Here is a 27,358-nt window from a genome sequence, read left to right on the forward strand (position 1 = left end):
TTGTGTTGAGTATAATTGCATTGTGTACAATGCAGGTTGCTTCAGTACAAGGGAAATATTCAGATGCCAGCAGCAATGCAACAGAAGCATTTTTAAGATTAATCCCATGCCATGGGGTGGGCCAAGAGGAAGACTTAGTGGCTCCACAAATGTGTAAGCAGTCCATGTTCAAATGCAGCAAGATCTGGACAATATCCAGGCTTGGGCTGACACAGGCAAGAAATATTCACACAATACAAATGCCAGGCAATGACCATCTCCAATAAGGGACAATCTCACCACCAGCCCTTGCCATTCAATGGTGTTACCATCACTGACTCCCCGACTATATCAACATCCTGGGTGTTATCAATGAGCGGAAACACCACTGGGCTCACTATCAAATACAGTGGGTACGAGAGCAGATCAGAAGCTCAGAATAACTGTGGTGAGTAACTCATCTCCCGACTCCCCAGAACTTGTCCATCATCTACAAGGCACAAGTCAGGAGTATGATGGAATACAACCCATTTGTCTGGATGACTGCAGCTCCAACAACTCAAGAAGCTTGACACCAACCAGGACAAAGCTGCCTCCCTCCACTATTGCCGCTCAGCACACACTGCTGCTGTTGTTGCTGCTATCTACAAAATGTGATGCAGAAATTCACCAAAGGATCCTTAGGCAGCACCTTCCAAATGCATGATCACTTCCATTTTCAAGGACAAAAGCAGCAGATCAATGGGATCACCACCAGCTGCAATTTCCCCTCCAAGCCACTCACCATCCTCTTATATCACCTTTCTTTCACGGTCGCTGGGTCAAAATCCTGGAAATCTCTTCCACAGGGCATTGTTGGTCACATAGACTGAAGCAGTTCAAGGCAGTTCACCACCACCTTCTCCGGGGCAACAATTGCTGGCCAGGCAGTGGCACCAAGTGCCACAAGTGGATAGAAAAAAGTAAGACTGGTCAGGTTTTTTTTTTAAAAAGAAAAATGTGTTGAGATGAAAAACGTTTCCACTATGTGGAAATATATAAACATTCAATGGCTTAAAACAAACAACAAATACTTTTGAATATGACAGTGCAACAAACAAAGATGGAACAGCTTCAAAGTCACAATGGACGTGTTGTTTCGGAAGAATCCATTAAGTATTATCTCACACAGAAGATGATTAACACAAAAGGAAAATTGACAGAACAACCTGAACAAATTGCACGTATAGTGCTGAGGCCAAAACATCTTATTAATTTGGGCAAAAAACTAGCTCCCTTATTGGTGGAACAGGCGGACTGGTATTCTGCATAGGTGAAACTAAATGGGTTGGAGGAGCATGCTTACACGGACCCACCTTCTGATGTTATGATTCTTGTGAGGTGGTTAAAGTGGAGCAGTGTTTACAACCATACTTTTACTGACAAATAACAGAAAAAGTTGAAATTGCATCCAAATTAGTTGGGTTAATCAAACCTTAAGCTGAGCTGTAGCAGTGCTGTCCTTTTCTTACCTGTAGTCATGGTAGACTCCAGGACAATAGAATAAAGCTGTGAAAATACTTCTCCCTCGGCATATAGTGTCCAAAGTCAAACTGATTCCATATATTGAGGTGAGGAGGAAAACAAAGAGGGTCAGAATAAATGCACGGTGATTAGATTCACCTACACAGCTGTTAATCCTGCAAACAGAACAAAACAAATTAATAAAAATGATTTGAATAAAACATCATGCAACCTAAGAGTTTTCATAAAAATGTGTCCTATAATTAAAGAGATTAGTTGTAAGTGTTAGTGAAAATAATCTGCATCCAACCCAGAGACACTGAGCAAACCATCTCTTTAGACCCAAGTATTCTAGCATTTCATAAACACTGCACATAAGCTAACCAAATAATAATTAACAATATAGAAGGAATTAATGAATTAAGACAGCAACCTGAAATAGTTTGAATTATAATTCCATGCACATCACTTTTTCACCCCAATCACACTTGCATAAAATGTACTTAGGGCGGCACGGTGGCTCAATGGCTAGCACTGCTGCCTCACAGCGCCAGAGACCCAGGTTCAATTCCAGCCTTGGGCGACTGTCTGTGTGGAGTTTGCATGTTCTTCCTGTGTCTGCGTGGGTTTCCTCCGGGTGCTCCAGTTTCCTCTCACAGTCCAAAGATGTGCAGGTTAGGTGGATTGGCTATGCTAAATTGCCCAAAGTGCCCATGATAAATACAGGGTTATGGGAAGCTCTTTGGAGCGCTGCTGTGGACTTGTTGGGCTGAATGGCCTGTTTCCACATTGTAGGGAGTCTATGAAGTACTTTTATCGAGAGATTGAGTAACAGTCTCAAACATTTTCAGGGGTTACATACAGAGAGTCAAGGCAGCACAAGATAAACAAAACAATTTTGGTGAGCCTTCAACCAAGAACTTAGAATTGACAACCTAGCGTGCGTAAGTGTTTAACAGTGTGGAGAGAATACACAGAGCTATTGTGAACTTAGCCCAAGATGTAGTGTGAGAAATTACAATTTCAATCAAACCAAAAAGAGAATATCTGACTTCAGGGCTTCTGCAGATGAGAAGAATCAAGATTAAATCTGTGAATAGTGTGAAACAATCAGATACAGTTAAGCACTTTAGAAGAGATAAAAGTGATACGGGGTAAAGGATAATTTGGATCAGAGGGGGTGGATTATTGTAGAAATTACAATCTTTCCTCTATGCAATCATTCCAGCTAAAATAGGAAGCAGCAGATAGGCATCAATAAAGGTAGCAAAACCAAAAAATAAGTAATTGAGAGGAGGTAACTATAATAAAAAGCATCAGTAGATTATATAAAAGCAAGAAAAGTCCTATAAATAAAATCTGTAAAATAAATTGGCATTGAAAGTCCTGCACAGAGTTCTCCCATATAAAACATTTCAGTCTAAGATCTAGATAGTTTTGAAACTAAATCAACTGTATTTTGCAAGCACAGCCAGTTTATTACTGAGAATTGGTCTTACTCTGCAGCAAAATTCTAGTCTGAAAAGCTGTTAAAGGCAAAATTCTTCAGAAACCTTTCTTCAAAAAAAATTTTCTTTCCTGTGTTTCCTAAGATAATAACCCCTCAATGACACTGTTCCAAGCTTTTCATGGCCTTTGCTCCTTGTTGATGGTCATTGCTATTTCATATCACAGTCCTTTCACTTTGAGGCAGTCTGAGAATAGCTGATAATTACTATAACTAAGCAACACCAAACTTACCAAACACAATGATGGTCCAGCCTTTGTACACAGGATGCACAGATTCGACAATGTCCTGAACGAGGTGGTCTTATAATCTTGCATACTGCACACCAGTTCTTGTTCAATTCTTGGTGTCCCAACTGCAGCTTTCCATTGTGGCCAGATAGATTCAATATTGGGGGAATATCCTGGCCCTTCTGCTGAACTTGGTGTGTACCGTTCAAACTGTATGAAGAAGTGTATTTTGTCTCACCATCTTTAATTTGAGTGGTTGTGTTGTCTGTTCTGAGGTAGCCTGGATCTTTCTTGACTTGTGCTAAGCACACTAGTGTTAATACCAAACCACTAGTGAGCACAATTAAGTGTGCAAAGTTGACATTTCCTTTGGGCATTACTTCAGTTACAAATAAATAGTACATGTAGCCCAGAGAAAAGAGGCCAAGGCTAAGAAAAAATAAAGTGCGCCCTTTATTCTGGTGAGTGATGTAATAGTACCAAAGCACTAGAATTGGTAAGGATGTCAAAATTATGAAAGCTAAGACAATGTGAAGAGCCGCGACATGAAGGAAGACTGGAAGGAAAACAAGAGGCGGAAGTATTGTGATATCGATCTTCTTGGCACCAGTACCTAATAACCATGGAATCCGCAAACGATCAGAAATCGTGTCTGTTATTCGTTCGATGGTCTGTGGGCTGACAGATTTACCCTTCAAGCACCTGAAAATTCAAGCAATTGCTGTGTTACTTTTTATATCAGGCATTAAAAAAAAACAAACAAACATCAGCAGCATAAATACAGTGAAACACTGATTATCCTCATTGGAATCCTAGGTATAGTAGGTAAGAATAAATTTATGCATCATTTTATTCCAGACTGAACATGAAAAAGATATTAATTGTGTTATGGGCATGGTAGAAAATGTATAAAATATTCAAATAGAAACGAATACACACAATGAATTATGAGGATACACTACTCAGAATGAAGACTTTAGGCCCAACTAAATTTCGTCAAAAATGCCTGTGGTTTTGAGAGTTTTTTTAAAAAAAGAAACACAGATTTTCATGCTGATTTGGGCTACAAATTGGTTAACATACTGAATAAAGCAGTTTAAAATTTCTACAAAAACAAAAACCAGAACATAACCACATTAGAATAAACATTTGTTTGCACTGAATAATGTCCATTATTTTATGAAAATATTTTTGTGGCAGAAAAGATCATTTAAGAATTAATCAGATACATCCCTCTTTGCACATCAATACGCTGCAATAAATACAGAATTGGGGGAACTCGTGGCGTAAGTTGTGACATAGAAAAGACAGGAAAGGAGAGGAATAAACAGGAATATACTCCAATTGGTGGGGCATGACAAACAATGTTCCTCAGGTGTCTGCACTGAGTCTGCAGCTTCTCATTCTGTATAACATTAACTGAAATGAAGGATTATTTAGATCTATGTCCAACTTTGTAGATGACAGCAGGTTACGAGGTAGAGTCAATTTTGCAGCTGGAAGAAGTTGAAATCGAGACAGTTGATGTGAATAGGTCAAGCGGGTAAAACTTTGACATATTGGATTCAATGGAGGGTTGTGTTGTCACACTTTTTGAATTCGAGTTAAATATACTAGACTATATTCTTATTGGTGTTGAACTGTATGTGAGGGAGCAAAGGGCTTTAGGGATCCACATTCATAAACCACTAAAAATTACTGTACAGCAAAAAAACGTTATCAGAAAAAACTACTCCAACATGGCCTTTTAATTCAAGAAGGCTAGAATTCAATAGTGAGGAAATGTTGCTTCAGTAGTGCAGATCCCATCTGAAGTGCTGAGTTCAGTTTTATTCTTGGGAATAATTCATTGTACACTTTCTAAAACCAATGTAAGTTCATCAGAAAAATAACAGGGCTCAAAGAATTGAACCACGAGAACAGACTACATGGACTCGGACCTTTCTCCCCGATTTAAATTTTAGTTGGGGTATGGGTATTAAAAGGTAAGTGATTCAATGAAGTATTTGCAGAAAACAGTTATTTAACTAGAGGAAAAAAAAATACAGGTCAACAGGAAACATGTTAAAATTAGATCTAGTCTATTCAGCAGTAAACTCTGGAAATATGTTCTCAAAAAGCCTTCTAGATTTTTTAAAAGGCTACAAATCCAGTGTCAACTGAAATTTTAAAAACATATCAGTAAACTTTTATTGGGGGAGAATATCAGAAGATACGTATCAGGAATGGAAAAGTTAAGTTAAATGTCAGTCTCTGTGTAATGGATTCGTGTAACAAGTTGGAAGATGAAACAGCAAACTGCTGTTCCTAATAGGGCACTGAGATTTAAAAAGCATGCCAACACCAGACTATATCCACTTAGCATGCTGTCCAGAATGTAACAGAGGAAGGAAAAGCAATAATGTTTTAGATCCTGCAGATGGAATATCACAGATTGAATTTCCCAGCAATATATCTGCTTTGGCTCAAGACACAAGAATAGAGGACTCTTTATAAACAAACTGTTAAAGCTGGTGTTTCAAGTAGCTAGCTCAGATGGGGCACTTTACCAGGCATCTTAGTAAGTGTCAACATTGCCTGACAGTCAGTAATGATGTCAGAGGATTAATGATATACAATAACTTGACCTTTTATACACACAGTGCTAATCTACACAGAACATAGAACATTACAGCACAGTACAGGCCCTTCGGCCCTCGATGTTGTGCCGACCTGTCATACCGATCTCAAGCCCATCTAACCTACACTATTCCATGTACGTCCATATGCTTATCCAATGACGACTTAAAATGTACCTAAAGTTGGTGAATCTACTACCATTGCAGGCAAAACATTCCATTCCCTTACTACTCTCTGAGTAAAGAAACTACCTCTGACATCTGTCCTATATCTTTCACCCCTCAATTTAAAGCTATGCCCCCTCGTGCTCGCCGTCACCATCCTAGGAAAAAGGCTCTCCCTATCCACCCCTCTGATTATTTTGTATGTTTCAATTAAGTCACCTCTCAACCTTCTTCTCTCTAATGAAAACAGCCTCAAGTCCCTCAGCCTTTCCTCATAAGACCTTCCCTCCACACCAGCCAACATCCTAGTAAATCTCCTCTGCACCCTTTCCAAAGCTTCTGCATCCTTCTTATAACGCGGCGACCAGAACTGTACACAATACTCCAAGTGCGGCCGCACCGGAGTTTTGTACAGCTTCACCATAACCTCTTGGTGCCGGAACTCGATCCCTCTATTAATAAAAGCTAAAACACTGTATGCCTTCTTAACAGCCCTGTCAACCTGGGTGGCAACTTTTAAGGATCTGTGTACATGGAAACCGAGATCTCTCTGCTCATCTACACTGCTAAGAATCTTACCATTAGCCCTGTACTTTGCCTTACGATTACTCCTACCAAAGTGCATCACCTCACACTTGTCCGCACTAAACTCCATTTTCCACCTCTCAGCCCAGCTCTGCAGCTTATCTATGTCTCTCTGTAACCTACAGCATCCTTTGTCACTATCCACAACTCCACCGACCTTAGTGTCGTCTGCAAATTTACTAACCCATTCTTCTGCGCCCTCATCCAGGTCATTTATAAAAATGACAAACACTAGTGGTGTACCGCAAGGGTCGGTTGTTGGGTCCACTGCTAACTGGTCTCCACGATGAACATTTCCCATCAACTACCACCCTCTATCTTCTTTCAGCAAGCCAATTTCCGATCCAAACTGCTATATCTCCCACAATACCATTCCTCCGCATTTTGTACAATAGCCTACTGTGGGGAACCTTATCGAACGCCTTGCTGAAATCCATATACACCACATCAACCGGTTTACTCTCATCTACCTGTTTGGTCACCTTTTCAAAGAACTCAATAAGGTTGGTGAAGCATGACCTTCCCTTCACAAAACAGTGCTGACTATCCCTAATCAATTTATTGTTTTCTAGATGATTATAAATCCTATCCCTTATAACCTTTTCCAACACTTTACCAACAACTGAGGTAAGGCTCACTGGTCTATAATTACCAGGGCTGTCTCTACTCCCCTTCTTGAACAGGGGAACCACATTTGCTATCCTCCAGTCATCTGGCACTATTCCTGTAAACAACGACGAGTTAAAGATCAATGCCAAAGGCTCGGCAATCTCCTCCCTGGCTTCCCAGAGGATCCGAGGATAAATCCCATCCGGCCCAGGGGACTTATCTATCTTCACCCTCTGAAGGATTTCTAATACCTCTTCCTTGTGAACCTCAATCCCACCTAGTCTAGTAGCCTGTATCTCAGTATTCTCCTTGACAACATTGTCGTTTTCTAGAGTGAATACTGTTGAAAAATATTCATTTAGCGCTTCCCCAATCTCATCTGACTCCACACACAACTTACCACTACTATCCTTGATTGGGCCTAATCTTACTTTTGTCATTCTTTTATTCCTTAAATACCTATAGAAAGCCTCAGGGTTTACCCTGATCCTATCCGCCAACAACTTCTCATGTCTCCTCCTGGCTCTTCTGAGCTCTCTCTTTAGGTCTTTCCTGGCTACCTCGTAGCCCTCAAGTGCCCTAACTGAGCCTTCACATCTCATCCTAACATAAGCCTTCTTCTTCCTCTTGACCAGAGATTCCACTTCCTTCGTAAGCCACGGCTCCCGCACTCTACAGCTTCCTCCCTGCCTGACAGGTACATACTTATCGAGGACACACAGGAGCTTTTCCTTGAATAAGCTCCACATTTCTAATGTGCCCATCCCCTGCAGTTTCCTTCCCTATCCTATGCTCCCTAAATCTTGCCTAATCTCATCGTAATTGCCTTTCCCCCAGCTATAACTCTTGCCCAGTGGTATACACCTATCCCTTTCCATCACTAAAGTAAACATAACAGAATTGTGATCGCTACCACCAATCTATTGTTCACTTGCTGCAATTCCTTTTTTTAAAAAAATAACAATTACGCTGAGAAGATCCCTGAACCTCTTATTTAGAAATATCTCTAGAAACTGAGTGACTATAATGTGTAACACCATGAAAGTCATATGCTACAGAAGTTAGCATTGACAAATCATTTACATGGCTGATAATTTATATCTGTACTAAGAAGCACATCTAAACCAGACTCTAATTTAAGACTTACAGGAGCCTGAAGAATATTGTTCATACATTAATTATGCGCAATGAGTTTACATAATGCAAGTTTAGAAACTCCATCTTGCCAGTATAAAACCTAGCTCTACTTAAAATTGATAATACTAAGGAATATTTTATTTCACGGTCAGGCCTTCTTATGGCAGGGTTGTACTCAAAATGCTCTAATTATTTCAAAAGAGAGTTACATTTTGAGAAGAAAATATGAAATATTTAAAACATTTCAGGTCAATATAAGGTTTCTGTTTAAATCACATTGATATCAGTTTGTATGGATATTTTAAAACCAGGCTTATTGACCAATATAACACAGAAATCAGAGGTCAGGAGACTGAATTACCCACAGCAGATTCCCGTAACAATACACAAACGCAACTTAGTGGAAACAGGATGAAAGCCGGGCATTATTTATTAAGATGGAGATGCGGTCAGTATACGCAAAGAAGGCGTGTTAATGTATTCTTAACACAATTACACCTGAAGAGGCAGTAACGTTTTAGAAACGAAATCAATGTTCATGTAAATCATCTGCTTTCCTAGAATGTTACTTTATGTATATTGCTAACTTAGCCTATTTGAAAATAGAAGTAGTAATTCAAATTAAATAGTGGTATCTTAATGGACTTAGGAATGTATTAAAAAAGGATGTATGATACTCAGGTTACAATGAAATTCTGCACTGAAAGCTATTTTGCTTTAAAGAAGTATAAAATGCCCAGCTTTTGCACTACCATAGATGAGTCTAAAGTCTTTAGTTACATGTTGAGGTCAAATCTATTTGGAAAAGCATTCTGTGCTCATCTCTCTTCTAACTGGGTTTTCACTTTCATTAGGCAAAAACTAAATCTAAAAACTGAATGTGGAGTTTTGCTCTTGGTGGCAAAAAGAAAACTATTAGACCCTGCAGCATGTGGTGATGAAGACCAGAATAGAATTGGTTTAATTACCATGAAGGAAAAACATGTCTTCAAACATATTGCAGGATTATCTGTACTCTAAGGAAAACTATGCCATGTTTAAAGGTTGATTTTCAAAGAAATGCAAAATTTTCAGAAGTTTGAAAAGATACCAGAATGAACATTGCAGCATGTGTACTAAAGGCATACAAACCACAAAGATTTCTGAATTCGGTCTTATTTTATTTTGGAGAAGTATTTGTCTCATTGTATACCTAACAAACAGGACAGATTTAAAAGCAAATCATTATTTTGGTGCAAGCAAACTAATATTCACACCTTGGAATGGACCATGATCAATTTACATCCACCTGCAAGAATACACCTGACCTCCAGACAAGCAAATACACTGAACTGAGGTACTACTCTTGGCCCAAGCTGGAAGCAACAAATTCAGGAAATCAGGTCTAGTAATTCACAGTTTTCTAGAGCAAACGGTGGGCTATAAAAAGTGTGCTAGTCTACAAAGGAGACATCACTTAAGATTTACTAATTTTGCACCTTTTTCAGGGAAAGGACTACAATAAAGTTAAGTGGAATTTGCTTTGACTCCATGTTAACTTGATGTCAAAAATTTTTAAAAGTTTAGCAATTCATATCCAGGCTTTCTTAGAAACAGATAAATTCCTATGAAGGCACACATGAAAAGCATCATTTCTAGACCAGAACACATGATTCCTATTGCTATGCTGTGTTACTGCTGAACATGCTATGTTAGACAACAACAAGAATTTCTATTTATATAGCTCCTTTGATGCGGTAAAAATATCCCAAGGCATTTCACAGAAGAGGAATCAAACAAAATTTGACACTAAACCACAAAGCGATGAGGGCAGCTGCACTGAAAAGGTAAATTTCAACCAGTGTTAAATGAACGGAAGAGTTGGACAGGCTTTAGGATCAAATTCCAGAATGTAGGATGGGCAGCTGAAGATGTAGCCGTCAACAGAGTGGTGAAAATTAGAGATGGTCAAGAGACTAGAAGCATAGATGTCAGAGGATTGCAGGTTTGGAGATTAGAGATAGGGAGGGGTAACAGCATGGACTTGTTTCAAACTAAAGGTAAAGAATGTAACACTCAGATAGCAAAACCAGAGGCCAGTGTAAATCAGCAGACTCTCTGGGTAAAGGGTAAATGGTGCTTGGCAAGAGTTTCCAACCACCTTAAATTAATAATAACAGCAGCAGGGAGACCTGTGTGCATTAGGTTAGTCAGGTCTGAAGGAATAACCAGAGGGTTTCAGTTGCAAATGCAACAGGGATATTACAGGAGGTAGAAGTAGGTACACTTAGCAATGGCACTCACATAAAATAATAGGATACAATAGGTGGCTAGCTAATATTTACTTTTAGAAAAATTCTACTCATCCTGCACTGACTGACAGACAACTAGAATGCCCGAAGACAGAAAGGGCAACAGGGAGATGGGTCTAGATGTCATCAGCAACGTACATACCACCACTTTTCATATGATAATACTGAGGGGCAGCATGTAGACGAGAAGTAGGAGGGGACTATATGGACATCTCAGAAGAAAGCATTGCATGTTTTCTAGTTTTAGTATCTCAGCATTGTATACAAAATAGTGGTGTAATAAATGTGACAGTAATGAACTAAGATGCAACTTTAGTGTGAAAGGTGATAAGCAGAGTGTCATGGTTCTTCCAACTCTTTACTGATGACATGAGGTTATGGGAATTCCAATTTCAAACTTTCTTTCACTTGTTGAGAATTCACCCTTTGTCTCTGAAGGGGGCTTTGCAGAAAGTAGCTTCCAGAAGAAAGCTGAAGGAGAATAATCAGATTCTAAGTGTTCACATCTGCAAACACGGAAAGAAGAGCAACAGAGAGGAGTAGATTCAGTTTACGGGCTAAACATTTCTGCTGTTTTCATGCAGAAGGCTGTAGCCATTTGCCTAGGAACTAATCAAGAAGCTGTTGTGACGATGAATACTCTTGAACCTACAATAACTGATGCTAATTGAAAAGCCAATCAACAGATTGTCTCCAAATAGAATTAACCTTAACATATGCAGATGGTGCTGTTTTGTCAGGCATTCTCCTTTACTGCTACAATAAGGCAACATTGTACATACAGCTCACAATGTACTCCAGTAATTTGTCTTTAAAGCTACAAACATCTTCTTGCACAGTTCTCGTTGACCTCAAGTAATATCTTCTCACATTTTAGTCAAAAGAAATGTGCTTGTTATAACAGGAATCCATTAACTGTATCATAAGATAACAGTTAAAGAGGCCCTCTTTAAAGGGGTTAACAGTGGTAGGAAGTCTTGTTTGAGGAATGTAGATTTCTCAAACTTTGTTCATAAGATAGGTCTGGTTAAGACAGTCTTTATTGCCCATCACTGATTCCCCTTCAGAAGGTTGTGCTGTGCGTTTTCTTGTACTGCTGCAGTCTATTGGGAATAGAGTTGTTCGTGAGGGAGTTCCAGGATATTGGCCCATTGGCAGTGAAAGCACGGTGATATAGTCCCAAGTCAGGATGGCTTGGAGTGAAACTTGCAGTTGTTGCTTTTTCCATGTACCTGCTGCCCTTGTCTTTTTTCCCCCCAATTGGGGCAGGTAGCTTTGGAAGTGACAAATAAAATGATTTCTGTAAATAGGTGGAGAAAGAGCAGTTGTGAGATTTTACCTATGATGTTTGATGGAGTGCCCCAGATCACAGATCCCAGTCTTCATCCAATTTGATTCACTCTACGTTCTATCAAGAAAAGACTGAAGGCACTGGACACTGCAAAGGCTAAGAGCCCTGATAACATTCCGGCAACAGTTTTGAAGAATTGTGCTACAGAACTTGCAAAGTTGTTCCAATAGTATAACAACACTGGCATCTAGTTGATGTTAAGGAAAATTACCCAGTTATGTTCTGTCTACAAAATGACAATAAATTCAACTTGGCCAATTACTGCTCCATCTTTCTATTGGCAAATCAATAAACTGTAAGTCATCAACAGTATTATCACCTACCACGTGCTCAGCGATGCCCAGTTTGGGTTCCGCCAGGGCCACTCAGCTCCTGACCTCATGACAGTGCTGGTTCAAACACGGACAAAACAGCTGAATTCCAGTAATGAAGTAAAAGTGACAGCCCTCGACATCAGGATCAAAAATTTGACTAACTACAGCATCAAGAAGCTCTAATAAAGCTGGAGTCAATGGGGATCAAAGGGAAAAATCTCCAATGTTTGAATTGTGCCAGAGACAAAGGAAAACGGTTGTGATTCTTGAGGTCGGTCATCTCATCAATGGGACATCTCCGCAGGAGTTCCTCAGGGTGGTGTTCGAGGCCCAACCATCTTCAGCTGCTTCAAGAATGACATTTTCTCTGTCATAAGGTGTGAAGTGAGGACCTTCTTTGAAGATTGCATGATGTTCAACACCATTAGCAACTGTTCAGATACTGAAATAGTTCATGTCCAAATGTGAAAAGATCTGGACAAATTCAGGCCTGGGCTGAAGTAGAAACTAACATTCACACCACATGAGGGCCAATGACCATCTTCAACCAGAAAACATTTAACAAATATCCCTTGCCATTCAATGGTATGACCATCACCAAGTCCCCTATTATCAATATTCTGAGGGTTACCATTGACCAGGAACTCAACTGGACTAGCCATGTCAACAAAGTGGCTACACGAGGAAGTCAGACGCAAAGAATCTTGTGGCGATCATCTCACTTCCTGACTCCCCAAATCTGTCCACTATCTTCAAGGCACAAGTCAGGAGTGCAACAGAGTACTCCCCAGTTGACTGGATGAGTGCGTCTCCAGCAATCAAGAAGCTTGACACCATCCAGGACAGAGCAGCCCACTTGATAGCACCACATCTAAAAGCATCCGCTGCCTCCATCACCGATGCTCAGTAGCAACAGTGTGTACTATCTACAAGACGCACTGCAGAAATTCACCAAAGATCCTCAGACAGCACCTTCCAAAACCACGGCCACTACCATCTAGATGGACAAGGGCGGCAAATATATGGGAACACCACTACCTGCCAGCTTCACTCCAATACACACACCATCCTGACATATCACTGTTACTTCATTGTCGATGGATTAAAATCCTGGAATTCCCTCTCTAAGGGCATTGTGGGTCTATGAACAGCACACAGACTGCAGCCATTCAAGAAAGCAGCTCAACACCACTTTCTCAGGTCAGCTAGGGACAAGCAATAAAACTGGTCCAGCTTGCAGCATCTACTTCCCACAAGTGAATGAAAATAAAACTATCTTTCACATTTGTAAGGGAGCTTAGATTTCAATAGCTTTTCCGGAGGGTTTGAAGGTTGAAAAGCAGTTTTTTTAAAATGCATTTAATTCAACTGATTATTGAAAGTAGGCATCAATAATGTTTGTTCCATATCATTCGTGGGATTTGTGCTTTTTCGAAATATTGTCCTGGATGCAGGAGACAAGTTTAATCAGCATTATAAAATAAAAAAATAGTTTGCTGTTGGCACTATGGCTGAATTTCCTACACGATATTACATCAGGAACAACATGGTGACCACGTTTCATTGACTCTAAAGTGGTTTGAAGCATCTGTCTGTTGCGAGGAGCATTACAGGAACAGAGACCTAGCCTTTAGTTCTGCTGGTTCAAAGTAATGACCGCAACTGAAGTCCTTTTAGACCGAATTTAAAACTGACACCGGGTCATTTTGTTTTTGTAATTCATAGATTCTATCAAGGCGAAATTTCACCCTCTGCAGGGTCTTATAACCTTCTTCAAACATTATAAAGTTGCTTGGTTAAGTCCAATATAGTCCATTACTTTATCTTAAAGGCTGATACGTTGCAGAGAGATTGTTACTGACCTGTCACAGGCTTCATCCAGATCTGCACAGTCACAGCAACTGGCCAGTATATGAGTTTTCTCTCCATGGTGATTAATGTACTCACAGCAGCAAAGAGTATCATCTTCCTCAGACATCTTAGAACGTTTCTTCTTCATCCTGCCTTCTCTCACACACCTAAATTCACAAAACAGTAAAAATAAAATGTTAAGAAATTAATGATGAGGGATTTCCAATTATGCTGACTAACTTAAGGATGGAAAGTATGTTCCATTCGGACATATACCAGTTCATCTCAAAGAACTGAGCTCCACACTCAGCGTATATATGGTGCATATTTCCAATAGGTGGAACCATTTAATTCAGTTTATTTCTGAGTTTTTGGATTCAGCTCGTTACTTTTTCACTTTATTTTCACATTAAGTGATTTTGGTGCACAAACAAAATAAATACGTTTACAGGACATTACTGGATCCATGCTACAGTGAAGGCACCATTTCTTAGATACATATAATGAAGATTTGGCATAGCACTTAGATTTCAGGTGCAATATTCCTTAACATGATCAGGTTTGCTCTTCAGTAGAAACTGTAGATCAAGCAGAAATGACAGTCCAAGGGTTTATTAAATACTGGATTTAGAGTAATAAGATTGTCATCACTTCTTTAGGAGGATCTTAGGAATGCTGGGCTCCTTAGGTAAGCTATGCACGTGAAGGGGGATCACAGTACATGTATACACAGATCACAGTATCAGAGCAATTCTAACCAACTTGCATTGATTTCAACATACTGTCATGAAAAATAAAAAAGAATAAAGACATGTGAAGCCAATGAAATAATCTTAGATTATCACAATCCTGGTTTATCTCCCACATTATCTACCTTCTAGAAACTCTGCTTCAAAACCCCTGCTGCCTTCGTCTTCTATTGCATCAAGTCCCATTTCCCCATTATCCATGCTCGGTGACACTGGCTCATGAACAATGACTTGAGTTTAAAGTTCTCAATTTCCTTTACAAGTCCTTCCATGACCTCACCTTCCACTCACTCTGTGACCTCTTCCAATTTTTTTCAACATTCTGACATATTTGCATTCCTCCAATTCTGGCTTCTTGTGCAATTCCAATTTTAATTGCTGCACCATTGGTTGAAGATTGGTCAGATGCCTGGACCTCTCATTCTGGAATGCCCTTCCTACACCTATCCATCTCTTTACTTCACCTGGCTCCTGTAGGACATTTCCTAAAACATCTTCATTTGACCAAGCTTGACTAACATTTCTTAGTTTGCCTCTGTATCAGAATCTTTCATGATGCCCTTGTAAAGCACCTTGGAATTTTTTTTTCCATTTGTAGGATGTGGGAATTAATGGCTGAGCCAGCATTTCTTGCCCATCCATGGTTGCCCTTAAAAAGGTGGTGGTCAGCTGTCTTCTTGGACCACTGCATTCCTCCTGCTGTGGGTTGACCTACAATGCTATTGAGGGGGTGGGGGAGCTGCAGGATTTTGATCCAGCAACAATGAAATCAGGATGGTGAACAGCTTGGAGAAGAACTTGAAGGTGTGGGGTTCCCATATATCTGCTGCCCTTTGTCATTTTTAGATGGAGGTGGTCATGGGTTTGGAAGATAGTGCCCGAGGGTCTTTGGCAAATTTCTGCAGTGCATGTTGTAGATAGTATACACTGCTGTGACTGAATGTTGGTGGTGGAGGGAGTGTTGCTTGTGCATGTAGTGCCAATCAAGCGGGCTGTTTTGTCTTGAATGGTGTCAAGCTTCCTCACTGATGTTAAAGCTGCAATCGTCCAGGCAAGTGGGGGGTATTTGATTACACTCCTGACTTGTGTCTTGTGGATAGTGGACTGGCTTCAGGAGTAAGGTGGTAACTGTATTGAAGTCATAATGCACATTGTAGTTAATGTAAATAAAATTATCCACATTTAGTTATGGGCTGTCTCATTTCTTCAAAGCAATTTATCTTCAAAATATCTCGGGATAGGGCCTTTGGCATACTTGGCAGTGGTACTGGGGAATGGATCGATTCATATATATTCATCATTGATAACATTCCCATTTTGAAACATAATGCAAAGATGGATTAATGTTAATTCTGTTATTTAAAAAGGGAATGGAAAAAATAAAAACAGAATTACAGAGCAGTTAGCCTATCATCAGTAGTGCAGAACGCACTACAATCTATTATTAAAAATCATGATAAAAACATCAATATTGCCCAAAGTCATGATGGGTTTATGAAAGGCAAATCATGCTTAACAAATCTAGTGGAGATTGAAGCTATAAGTAAGGGAGAATCAGTGGATGTGGTATATTTGGATTTTCCAAAGACTGTTGATAAGGATGGGAATGGAGAATTAAAAATACAAGGTCATAGGTTTAAGGTGAGGGGGGATACATTTAAGGAGGACCTGAGTGGTAACAACTTCATGCTGAGAGTGGTATGTATACGGAATGGGCTGCTGGAGAAAGTGGTTGAGACAGGTACAAAATCAACATTTGTACGGGTACATGGATGAGAAGGTTTTAAGGGATATGGATCAAATCCAGGCAATTGGAACTAGCTGAGTCGGCACAATGATCAGCATAGACCAATTTGGGCCAAAGGGCCTGTTTCCGTGCTGTATTACCCTAAGACTTTATAAGGTCCTTCACAAGACATTAGTGAGACATATTACAGTATATGGGATCACGGGTAATACATGGTACGGAACGAGAATTTGTTGACAGTTAGGAAACAAAGTGGCAATAAACGGGTCTTTTTCCAAGTGGTAAATAGTGACTACCAAAGGACGTAAATGGTATATTGGCTTTCATTGAAAGGGAATTGAGATCAGAAGCAGGGACATCTCACTGCAATTATGAAGGGCTTTGGTGAGACCACGTCTAGAGTACTGTGTGCAATTTTGTTCTCTCTACCTTAGAAAGATACACTTGCGAGAGCGAGCGAGCAGCAGAGGTTCATTAGGCTGGTATCTGGGAGAGCAGGACAGTCCTACAAGAAGATATTGGTTCGACTGGGCCTGAATCCACTCCAGTTTAGAAGGAAGAGAGGGGATCTGATTGAAATGTCCAATATTCTAATAGGGTTGGATACACAAGACGCGGAGAGGATGTTTTCCCTGGTTTGGAAATATACAGCTAAAGTACACATTCTCAGAATACAGGGATATTTAGAACTGAGACAAGGAAAACTTCCTTCACTCAACTGTATTGAGCATGTCGAATTCTCTATCACAGAAGGCAGTGAAGGCCAAGTCGTAGAATATATTCAAGGAAGAGACAGACATTTTTTAAAAAGATTTTAAAGGCATCAAGGGGGATACAGAAAGCAGGAATATGGTATTGAGACAGAGGATCAGCCGTGATCATGTTGAATAGCAGACAAGGCTTGAAGGATGAATGGTCTACTTCTGTTCCCAGTTTCCATGTTTAACCAATAATCTAGAAGGCACTAAACACAAAAAACGCTGGAAATCACAGTGGATCAAGCAGCATCCATGGAGACAGAGAGAGAGCGCAAGCTAATGTTGAGTCTAAATGACTCCAGAGGTGATGTCACATTATTTGGATGAAGAGTTATCTTGACCCGAAACATTAGTTTCCTCTCTCTCCATTGATGCTGCCTGACTCACTGCGGTTTCTAGTATTTTGTGTTTCCAGCACAGATTGCAGCATCTGCAGTAATTTGTTCCTACGAACTAGAAGGTATGTAAGGCCATAATACTTTATATGTGAAGGTGAGGATATTCAACATTTTTAACCAATTAACATTACATTTAAATTGCAGCATTTCCAAATCTGGCAGATGACTTCTGACTACAGACTGCATAGCATTTATTAATAGGAACAGGACTAGGCCATTCAGCTCCTCAAACCTGTTCCACTATTCATACCAGATCAGAGCTGATCTGTAGCCGAACTCCATATAAATGTCTTTGGTCCATATCCTTTAACGTGTTAGCTTGACAAAAACTTATCAACCTCAGATTTAAAGTTAGCAACTCATCCTTTACCCATTTCCATTTGTGGAAGACAGTTCCAAAATGTCCCACCCTTTGTGTGTAGAAATTTTAAATCCTCAACCACAGCAACATATTTGATGAAAAGTCATCCAAAATTCATGCCCTAATAGTATCTTGAATTGATCTATCTAACCTGGCCTGTTAAAATGGGAGGGGAAAAAAAATCAACCGTACAAAGAGCTAAATGGCACAACAAGTTGTCCTCCACTGAATGTACCACAGAGAACATAAAGAGCATAGCTTAACAATTTATCAAGGCCATTGACAAACTTCTGGTCAATGCAGTGAAATTTATTTTGACAATTTTTTTTAAAAAATATGCAACATATCAAGACAGTAAACACTCATGTGGCAGTGGTTTTTAGTGAGGAAAATATTCTAACTAAATCAAGTTAATAATTACTGGTCAATAGTTACACAGCTGGATGCAGAAAGGTGATGTTCATGTAATGTTAAACGTCCATCGCTCTTGCTTGGAACAGTTTTCTAAATTCAAGTAAATTTGGTACCTTAAACTCATATTACAGGATACAAATGAATACAAGTTACACTTTCACTGGAATCATTTCCATCCCCAATCTCATTAACGGGAATGAATTGCAGCTAAAAATGTGGAACCAAAGCTTACAAAACAGAGACAGCTGCATTACCGAAATCGTAAATCGATAACAATAATCTAAATCAGATTTAATATAGAAACAAAATTCAGTATTCATCAAATATCTGTTTCAATTGAACTTTTTTGTAGAAGGTGCAGGAATAAACTCAGCAAATGCAGGATTTTTTTTTGTTGTCATATATCCGGACTAAATTTAGACACCAGGACGATACCAAACGTCAGCCAAGTAAAAGGACAAGGTATCAATTGCAGCTTAGGCTATACATGTTTCAAAGCATCCAGTTTTAGTTTAGATTCTCTGAATTTTTGTCCCACCTATTATTGTTCTACAATGATCTTGTTGGATTTTACACAAAGAGCATTAATCAACATTCAGTCATAGTTTTGCAATGACAGGAAGTACAATTTGTTTTTGAGTACTAATAGTCTATGTCCACTATCCATTACACCTTCCTATTGGCAAACCACCAGTAAAACATATATCACTCAATATCGATATTACACTTGGGCAGTCAGAGTCAGAGTTAACAGCACAAACAAACCCTTCAGTCCAACTTGTCTATGTTGACTAGACCTCCCAATCTGACCTAGACCTATTTGCCAGCATTTGGCCTGTATCCTTCTAAACTGTTCCGAGTCATATATCCACTCGGATGCCTTTTAAATGTCATCATACCTGCCTCCATAACCTCCTCTGGCAGCTTGCTTCATACACATATCACCTACTGTGTGAAATAAATACTGATCTGCAATTGAACAGATGATAGTTCACTTAAATTACTTGTTTCAAGTAAAGTACAACTCAACAAAAACACCTTAGATTGACACATTAAATGGGTAATGTGTAACCAAGCAGGGAAAATAAATACAGAACGTGGCAAGAAATGCTCTAGCTAATTTACTAATCTTGTCAATGCTTTCCAAAACTACATAAAGTCAAGCTAAGTATTTTCCAGAAATTAGTATTTTTGAATTCTTTATTACAAATTCTTCCTGCAAGAATCGTTTTATGGAATTATGCATTCAAAAAATTGTTAAATACCTTTTAATACATCCACCATTAACCTTATTGAGAAGTTTACATGCAGCTGAACTACCTGAACTGAGCAACTATGATATTGCACAAAAATTAAATTGTACAATAACTAGCTATTATTAAATGTTTAAAGTAGCATCTTATTTCAAATACTGCAATTTAAACATTAGGATGACATGCAACCATTTCCGACTTTGGTCTCAAAGGGTGCAAACTGCTGAGGAGACCAGAGGTAAAGTTTACCAAATATCAGAGAAAAGACTGTCTTGCAAACTTGTAATTAGTAGAAAGATAAATCTAAACAATAAGTACTTTTGAAAAATCAATTTCAGTATCTAATACAAGTAGTTTTCACATTTTTGATGCAGGAACACACATGTACATGTTATTTTTTGCTGTCATTAATGTGGGTTAAAGTTAGAGACCAGAATGAGCCCAAATTGAATCTAAGCTGCAAGTTATTTTAAGAGACTAGTTACTAGCTCCCCTAGAGGAACAGTAGTCAAGCCAAAGTAAAATACAAAGTACTCCCCTATTAAAGAGCTTACCAACACTACGCTCTGTTTAATTTTTCTCACTTTCAGATTGGATCACGTACTATGAAAATCAGTGTAACCCAATGATGAGAAGTAACTCCAAGGTAAAAGTAATCTTCTAAATGCTCAAATAAGTAGCCTTGAGGTGTCAGGGTTGTGTTACAGAGCCAGTCTCGGAAGTTTGAACAGGATTCTCCTTCATGGTCAGAAGTATGTGCTATCACCGAAGGCTGAAGCCTGCCAGCGATTTACTATATTTACAATAGAATTTGGCTTCAGTGAGGCACAAAGTTAAATCTCATCACGCACCCTCTCAAGGACGACCAGGGCAATGCAATAAATGCTGGCACAGTCTGCAAAGCCCACATCCACCCCCTTTCACCAATGAAGAAAAATCTCAACTACACACTGTGAAAAAAGTGAAGAACTAGGATCTAATGCAGTTCATTAAGGCTCTACAGGAACCCACAAGATTTAATAAAAGTGTTTTGAAGTGCCAATATAACTATGGCAATTAGTACATTTTCTTATACAGGTAATTTTCTTCCTCCACTCTTCTACCCTCCTCCATACATTTCATAATCCAAGGCAACAAGGTCAAATTGTACTCTAACATTCTACTACCGAAGCTTTACGTGTAGCGAGTAAAAGGAATACAGTTAAGCCATTTAACTGCCCTTCCTTCCTAGCTGCTACTCCCATACGTTTTACCACAGCATTGGCTGAAAGGGGACGAATTACCACCCGGGATCTTGTTCTGTTGTTTCACAGGATACTGTACTCTCAGACAAGACTTTAACATTGTTTTGCAACATGGAACAGGTATCTTATCTGTCATGCTATTGTCTTAAGAGATGTGTTTTAGGAACTGGATATGCAAATGAGTCAAGGTCAAAGATGAAAACACATGACAAACTACCATGTGCATGCAGTCTGTAACAGCAAGGCGTAGACTGAACTGTTAGATAAAAGTGAGTGAGCATTTCACGTAAGCTGAATCCATACTATTCAAGAAATACTACATGGTGACTGGTGGGTTGGTGCTGGGGATTTTTCTTTAATAAACAAGGGAGTGATACAAACTTTAAAACCTCAGAACACCTCAGACAAAGCATGAAGTCATGTAGAAATTATATGTGCAACAGGACCCCAGAAACATAATTACATACACAATGAGTACTTTCTGGAGCTGATTACAGTACAGGGGACAGAATTTAAACTAAAAGGAAAAATAACCAGCACTTGCATTGCTGAATCTAGGCACAGAGTAACCCTATATTAAGCATGAACACATCCTGTGCTGTAATTTTCTTTGTTCTTTAGAAAATAGATGACAGGTTAGACAGAGGATCTTGATCGGGGCAGGCCGAAGGGCCTGTCCCTGTGCTGTAATTTTCTTTGTTCTTTGTTCATTGTTCAATAAATCCAGTGGATATGAACAGCATTTTCAAAAGACCGGAGAAATAAGTTTCCAAGCACGAATTGAGAGCTACAAATATCTTATCTAATTTAGGGTCTTTAAACAAAGTTTGTGTCTATGTTTCTTTTTAGACTCAACTGTTGTAGAACCAGATGAAAAGGATGGTGAAAATAAACAAAATAAAACATCTAACAGATAACAGCCACTTGAATCAATTAATCAGTTTGTGAATAGGTGTTCTAACAAGGGCAATTACTATTACCTTTCAGGGGCCAAGCAATCTGAGCAGATAATGGAACTGGATATAGATCCAGTGACTATCAAAGCTTTCTAAAAAGATCACTTGGGGGTAAGAAATGTGATGATAGTAACACACTGCTTAAAGATGGCAGCAAATATGGAGTCATTGTAGCTGGACAACATAACTAACCATGATGCAGAAAACAAGCGAGCTGAATGGGAAGGGTGATCTATTGCACCCACCACAGAACAGACCTACTTTCCAAGATCTTTACAAGTCATGAAGGACATTGGACTTAGATGTGCAAGAACTCATATCAAAGATAGAACCAGAGGCTACAAAGCAATCATACAAAAGAAAAGCATCTGTATGAGTGCAAATAATATTCACCTGTTACAAAGCTAATGCCAAAACGGCTACACTTCTGGACCTGGCCACATTATCACCAGCCGAGACTGTGCTTGGAAGGCAAGTAAGGAGAACCCTGCCAGGACTAAACCTGTCCACATTCTGAGAGATATTGGACAAGTTTATTTCAGAAAAACACAAAAGAAAATGAAGATGGTGCATGGCTAATACACAGGTGTGGATAATGCCTAATCGACCCTTACAACAGAGGGTCAGAGACATATACCCTGCCTAAGGACTGTAATTACCTATGGAAGGCAGTGAATGTGCAGTGAGTATGAATCTTTTGAAGTCATAAACCTAATGGAGTAACATTAAGGAGAGACAGAAGCCAATTCTGGGAACTGTCGAATACTCCAATCATGTCCAAGACACGCACAAAAGCAAGCTTGGGAAATGAAGGTGTGAAAAGTCATCCGAACATCAATCACCACATAAGATTCCAAAAGTCTCTTGGCCCAGCATGGCAGTCAGCCAGCCCAGCACGGAGTCCTCTTGGCCTGGCTTGGCAATCTCCCAGCAGTCTCTTGGCCTTGCATGGCCTTGGTGTGGAATTCTGACCTCAAGGTGATTCCAGAACAGTCCCCCAGACTCGTAAACCTTGAGGTGAAGCCTGGCACAGTGTGGAGTCAATTCCCAGCATGGTCAGGGTGAGAAAAGTGTTGTTTTGAACTTTATTTTTTCTTCCGTTTCATCGTTTATTCCTAAAATTTCCAATGCTGGACTTTTTCCACAAAACTATAACTGAAAAAGCTGTACTAGGGGGACTTTTGTAAGATGGCGCCATGGCAGCGATCTGTACACTTTCTAACTGAACTCAGTTGAATATAGGTCACAATAAAGCTACTTCTAATAACACCTACAAGTTGAGAGTACCAAAGTGAGCAGTCTAAATTTCTGTAACATTATACCATCAGAATTGTCAAACACTCCTACAGATGGCTAATTCAAAAACTGAAGAGTTGGAGTCTTTGTTTCTGTATAAATATATTGCAACAATCCTATTAGTCCACTGATCAATATCACAGACTTTTCCTAAAAAAGGAGCAAAAAGGGCTATGTTAAAACAGCGGTGTTATACTCAGATCTGGATATTGAAATAAGCAAAGATCCCGATAAAACCACATAACTCCTTTTATTCATTCATGGGATTAGGGTGTCGCTGGCTAGGCCAGCATTTATTGCCCATCCCTAATTGCCCAGAGAGCAGTTAAGAGTCACCCATATTGTTGTGGGTCTGGGATCACATGTAGGATACACAAGGATGGCTGTTTCCTTCCCTAAAGGATGTTAGTAAATCAGGTGGGTTTTTCCCAACAATCGACAACTGATTCATGGTCAACATTAGATTCTTAATTCCAGATATTTTATGGAATTCAAATTCCACCATCTACCATGGTGGGATTCAAACTTAGGTCCACAGAATATTTTCTGGATTTACAGTCCAGCGATAACACCACTAGGCCGTCAACTCCCCTTAGGGCTACAGGACCTTAAGATACAGGAGCAGAATTAGGCCATTCGGCCCAGAGTTTGCTCTGCCAGTCAATCATGGCTGTTTTGTTTCTGAACCCCCATTCTATCTCTTCCCCATAACGCTCAATTTCCTTACGAATCAAGAACCTGTCTGTCTTAAATATGCTCAATGACTTGACCTCCACAATGAATTCCACAGAATCACTGCTATCTGGCTGAAGAAATTCCTCCTCATCTCAGTTCTAAAGGGTCATCCCTTCTCTCTGAAGCTGTGCCCTCAAGTCCTGGTGTCTCCTAACTGTGCAATCCAGCAGAGCCAGGGCAGTGCCTTGATGCATGCATACGTACCTGTAATTGCAAGCTGTCGGCTAAAGCATTAAATAAATCTTTGAGATTTATCTAAACCCATGTTACTTTCCAAGATCACGAAAAGCAACATGATCAACAGATTCATGAAATTTATTTTCATGAGTCCTCCATGAATGGGGCAGCACTGTGGCTCAGTGGTTAGCACTGCAGCCTCACAGCGCCAGGGACCCGGGTTTGATTCCAGCCTTGATCAACTGTCTGTGTGGAGTTTGCACATTCTCCCCATGTCTGCGTGGGTTTCCTCCGGGTGCTCCGGTTTCCTCCCACAGTCCAAAGACGTGCAGGCTAGGCAGATTGGCCATGCTAAATTGCCCGTAGTGTTCAGGGGTGTGTGGGTTATAGGGGGATGGGTCTGGGTGGGATGCTTCAAGGGCAGTGTGGACTTGTTGGGCCGAAGGGCCTGTTTCCACACTGTCGGTAATCTAATCTATTCTAATCTAATCTCACACCCGTGTCATTTAACTCTCAGGAGAATTCTCTGTTCCTATCCCAAGTGTTAATCTCAATTAACCATCAATGCAACGCTATTTACCTAACTATTCCATGTTGTACTGAGTACCACACGCAGCTTGAGTAAATACATTTCTGCTGAATTCTTGTTGAATTTAGTAATGACCATCTTGTATTTATGACTAGCCTGAATCACACCGAAGTGAGCACATTATCTCTACATCCCATCCAGTCACGTCTTTTCACATCAAGCCACTACTTCAGGAAATAGAAATGTCATTTCCAGACAATAATAATCCAATGATCAATATCACGAGAAAAAATTCTGGTCATTCCCACATGGCTTTATAGGGCAGTCCACTGAACACAAACTAGCTGGGGCATTTACTGCATCACACTCAAAAAAAATGGCTGCAAAGAGCTCTGAGTATTTCTTGGTCATAAAATGCTGTACATTTTACACATTACATATATCCCTCAGCCTGTTCACTTCATACACTAATATTAAAGCCAATTTCATACTCTAAATTAAAAAAAGTTTAAACTACTGTTGCAAATTGTTGACGAAATGCAATTTTAACTCCAGTTCCAAATGCCTTCTGGATAAAGATGCATCTGGGATATCACCAAAGCCATATGGAGCACAAGGTGTCAAGTTCAATGCCAACTCAGTGATGTAACACCAGCAAGCATGGTAAAGAGCTTGGGAAGGTGCTGTTCTGCTGAGGCACCATAGATCCAACTCTAACTTAAGTCACTTACTAGCAATTATGTCAACCATTGACAGCACTGACAGTCAAACATTGCTTTGCATACATTTTTGTTACTGATATTTTAACCTCTTTCTCTGAAGAGTATTCATTTTGCTCATTATAGGCTCAACTGCATCAGGTAACTTATACAACTTTTATTTGCATAACCAACGTGAGTACATTATTCTTCATTTTATACAGAGCAAAACATTCTCACCCAGACTACAGAAACATAACTGGTTGGAACTCCCCTCCTCCAAAATTAACTGAAATCCAAGAAAGACCCAAACACATTGGCAACTTCTACATGGCATATAATGGCAAAGTCTTTAACACATGTACATCCAGTCCCAAGATAATAAAATGTGAGGCTGGATGAACACAGCAGGCCAAGCAGCATCTCAGGAGCACAAAAGCTGACGGGGGTCTAGGCCCGAAACGTCAGCTTTTGTGCTCCTGAGATGCTGCTTGGCCTGCTGTGTTCATCCAGCCTCACATTTTATTATCTTGGAATCTCCAGCATCTGCAGTTCCCATTATCTCTGATACATCCAGTCCCACTTGCTTTAGCAGTAGGTTTTCGGTAAACATTTTCTGCCACTTCTATAAATTTATCGATGTTTAATTACTTCTAACATAATTACCAACGACAGGAAGAAGCTAAGTACTCCCAAGGTTAGAAGCAGTTGTCAATCACTTGTTATGAGGAAATAGGTCCACTTATTACAGTCACTTGTAGGAGACTTGTCCAGGCAACCTGACTGAAATATTGTTTCCTTATTGCCAGTGTTTTATGATTTTGTAAGTGCTGGAATGAAAACTTATTAGGGCGTTGTTCAAACACCAGTACAAATTGGGGTGGGGGGTTGGGGCGTAATCCATCTTTCAACCAGAAATGTCTTTGAAGCAATTATACAGTGCGCGTGTGAACGATTTAAAATGTCCCTGTAATTAACATGGCCCACACGACACGATTCGCAGTTGCTCAGAAGCGACGATAACATTCAGATGCATGAACAAGGTAACAATTCCCAAGCCTGCACGGTTACCACGCCAGCCTGTCGATAATGCCCTAAAAAAAATGCTTATCACGAATCGTATTTATTACAAACTACACCAAAAAGGGTAAACGCTCCCGCCAAACAATGAAGCTTGCAGAAAAATCGCGGGCTGGCTGCGACCAGGCGAACTTAAATTTGCAACGAGTGTGCCTGTGTGTGTGTGTGTGTGTGTGTCTTCTCTAACAGTTAAGAGGTTACACTGAATTACAGGACATCCTTTCCAGGGGATACCGCCCCAACCTCCAGCCCATTACACTGTACCTGTGCCAAACTGGACACTTCACTCAAGTTTGACAGCATCAGTCAACAGGTCCCACTCACTTCCGCGTGTCTCTCTCCCTGTCTTTGCACTGCTTTCAGGAGCGCTACACGAAATAACAATGTCTTCACTGCCGGAACTCGGGCTCCTCCCACTCCGTGCGCGTCCCCGTGCGCGACCCCATGTCAACCCTCCTGATGGCAGGCAGTGCTCTCTGTCCCTCCCTGGTGTTGTTTTCTGAGAAGTTCACAAGTTTCACAGTCCTTGCATTACATTGCTGTGCAAAGCGCAAAATCGAGGGGTTCTGTTCGTAGGAACACTCAGTATTTCTCCGGTGATTTGTCATCTTTATGTGCTGCCTGCTGGGAGTCTGCTTTCATTTCAGATCCGAGCAGCCACACTCAAAAAAAGAACCCTGGGCCTGGATGTTCAAAGTGTGCAACTAAATGTCTGTGACTTTTCAGAGGTCTGACAGAGCCAACCACTATAGGAGACTGCCAAGCCTAAAGGACGAGTCTGATCTTGGTGTAGCCCAATGCCCCAAGTAGTTGGATCATTCAG

At 40.0% G+C, this 27,358-nt stretch overlaps 1 protein-coding gene across 5 annotated transcripts in view; it reads right to left on the minus strand.

Moving 5' to 3' along the window:
• zdhhc23b (zinc finger DHHC-type palmitoyltransferase 23b) overlaps nt 1–26,968 on the minus strand; it is a 58,307-nt gene extending 31,339 nt beyond the window's left edge. For 3 of the 5 annotated variants that reach the window (XM_048540273.2, XM_048540269.2, XM_048540274.1), the window contains exons 1-4: nt 26,800–26,943; nt 14,152–14,307; nt 3,223–3,921; nt 1,491–1,658 (exon numbers count right to left, since the gene is read on the minus strand). In XM_048540273.2, the coding sequence (XP_048396230.1) occupies nt 1,491–1,658; nt 3,223–3,921; nt 14,152–14,288 (1,004 nt within the window). In that variant the 5' untranslated portion in view covers nt 14,289–14,307; nt 26,800–26,943. Of the gene's footprint in view, nt 1–1,490; nt 1,659–3,222; nt 3,922–14,151; nt 14,308–26,799 lie in introns of all 5 variants that reach the window. The other 2 variants (XM_048540270.2, XM_048540272.2) reach the window with 2 other exon arrangements.
• Between the last annotated feature and the right edge of the window lie 390 nt (nt 26,969–27,358).

This window comes from Stegostoma tigrinum, chromosome 12 (assembly GCF_030684315.1).
Source record: "Stegostoma tigrinum isolate sSteTig4 chromosome 12, sSteTig4.hap1, whole genome shotgun sequence".
Classification (NCBI taxonomy): Eukaryota; Metazoa; Chordata; class Chondrichthyes; order Orectolobiformes; family Stegostomatidae; genus Stegostoma; species Stegostoma tigrinum.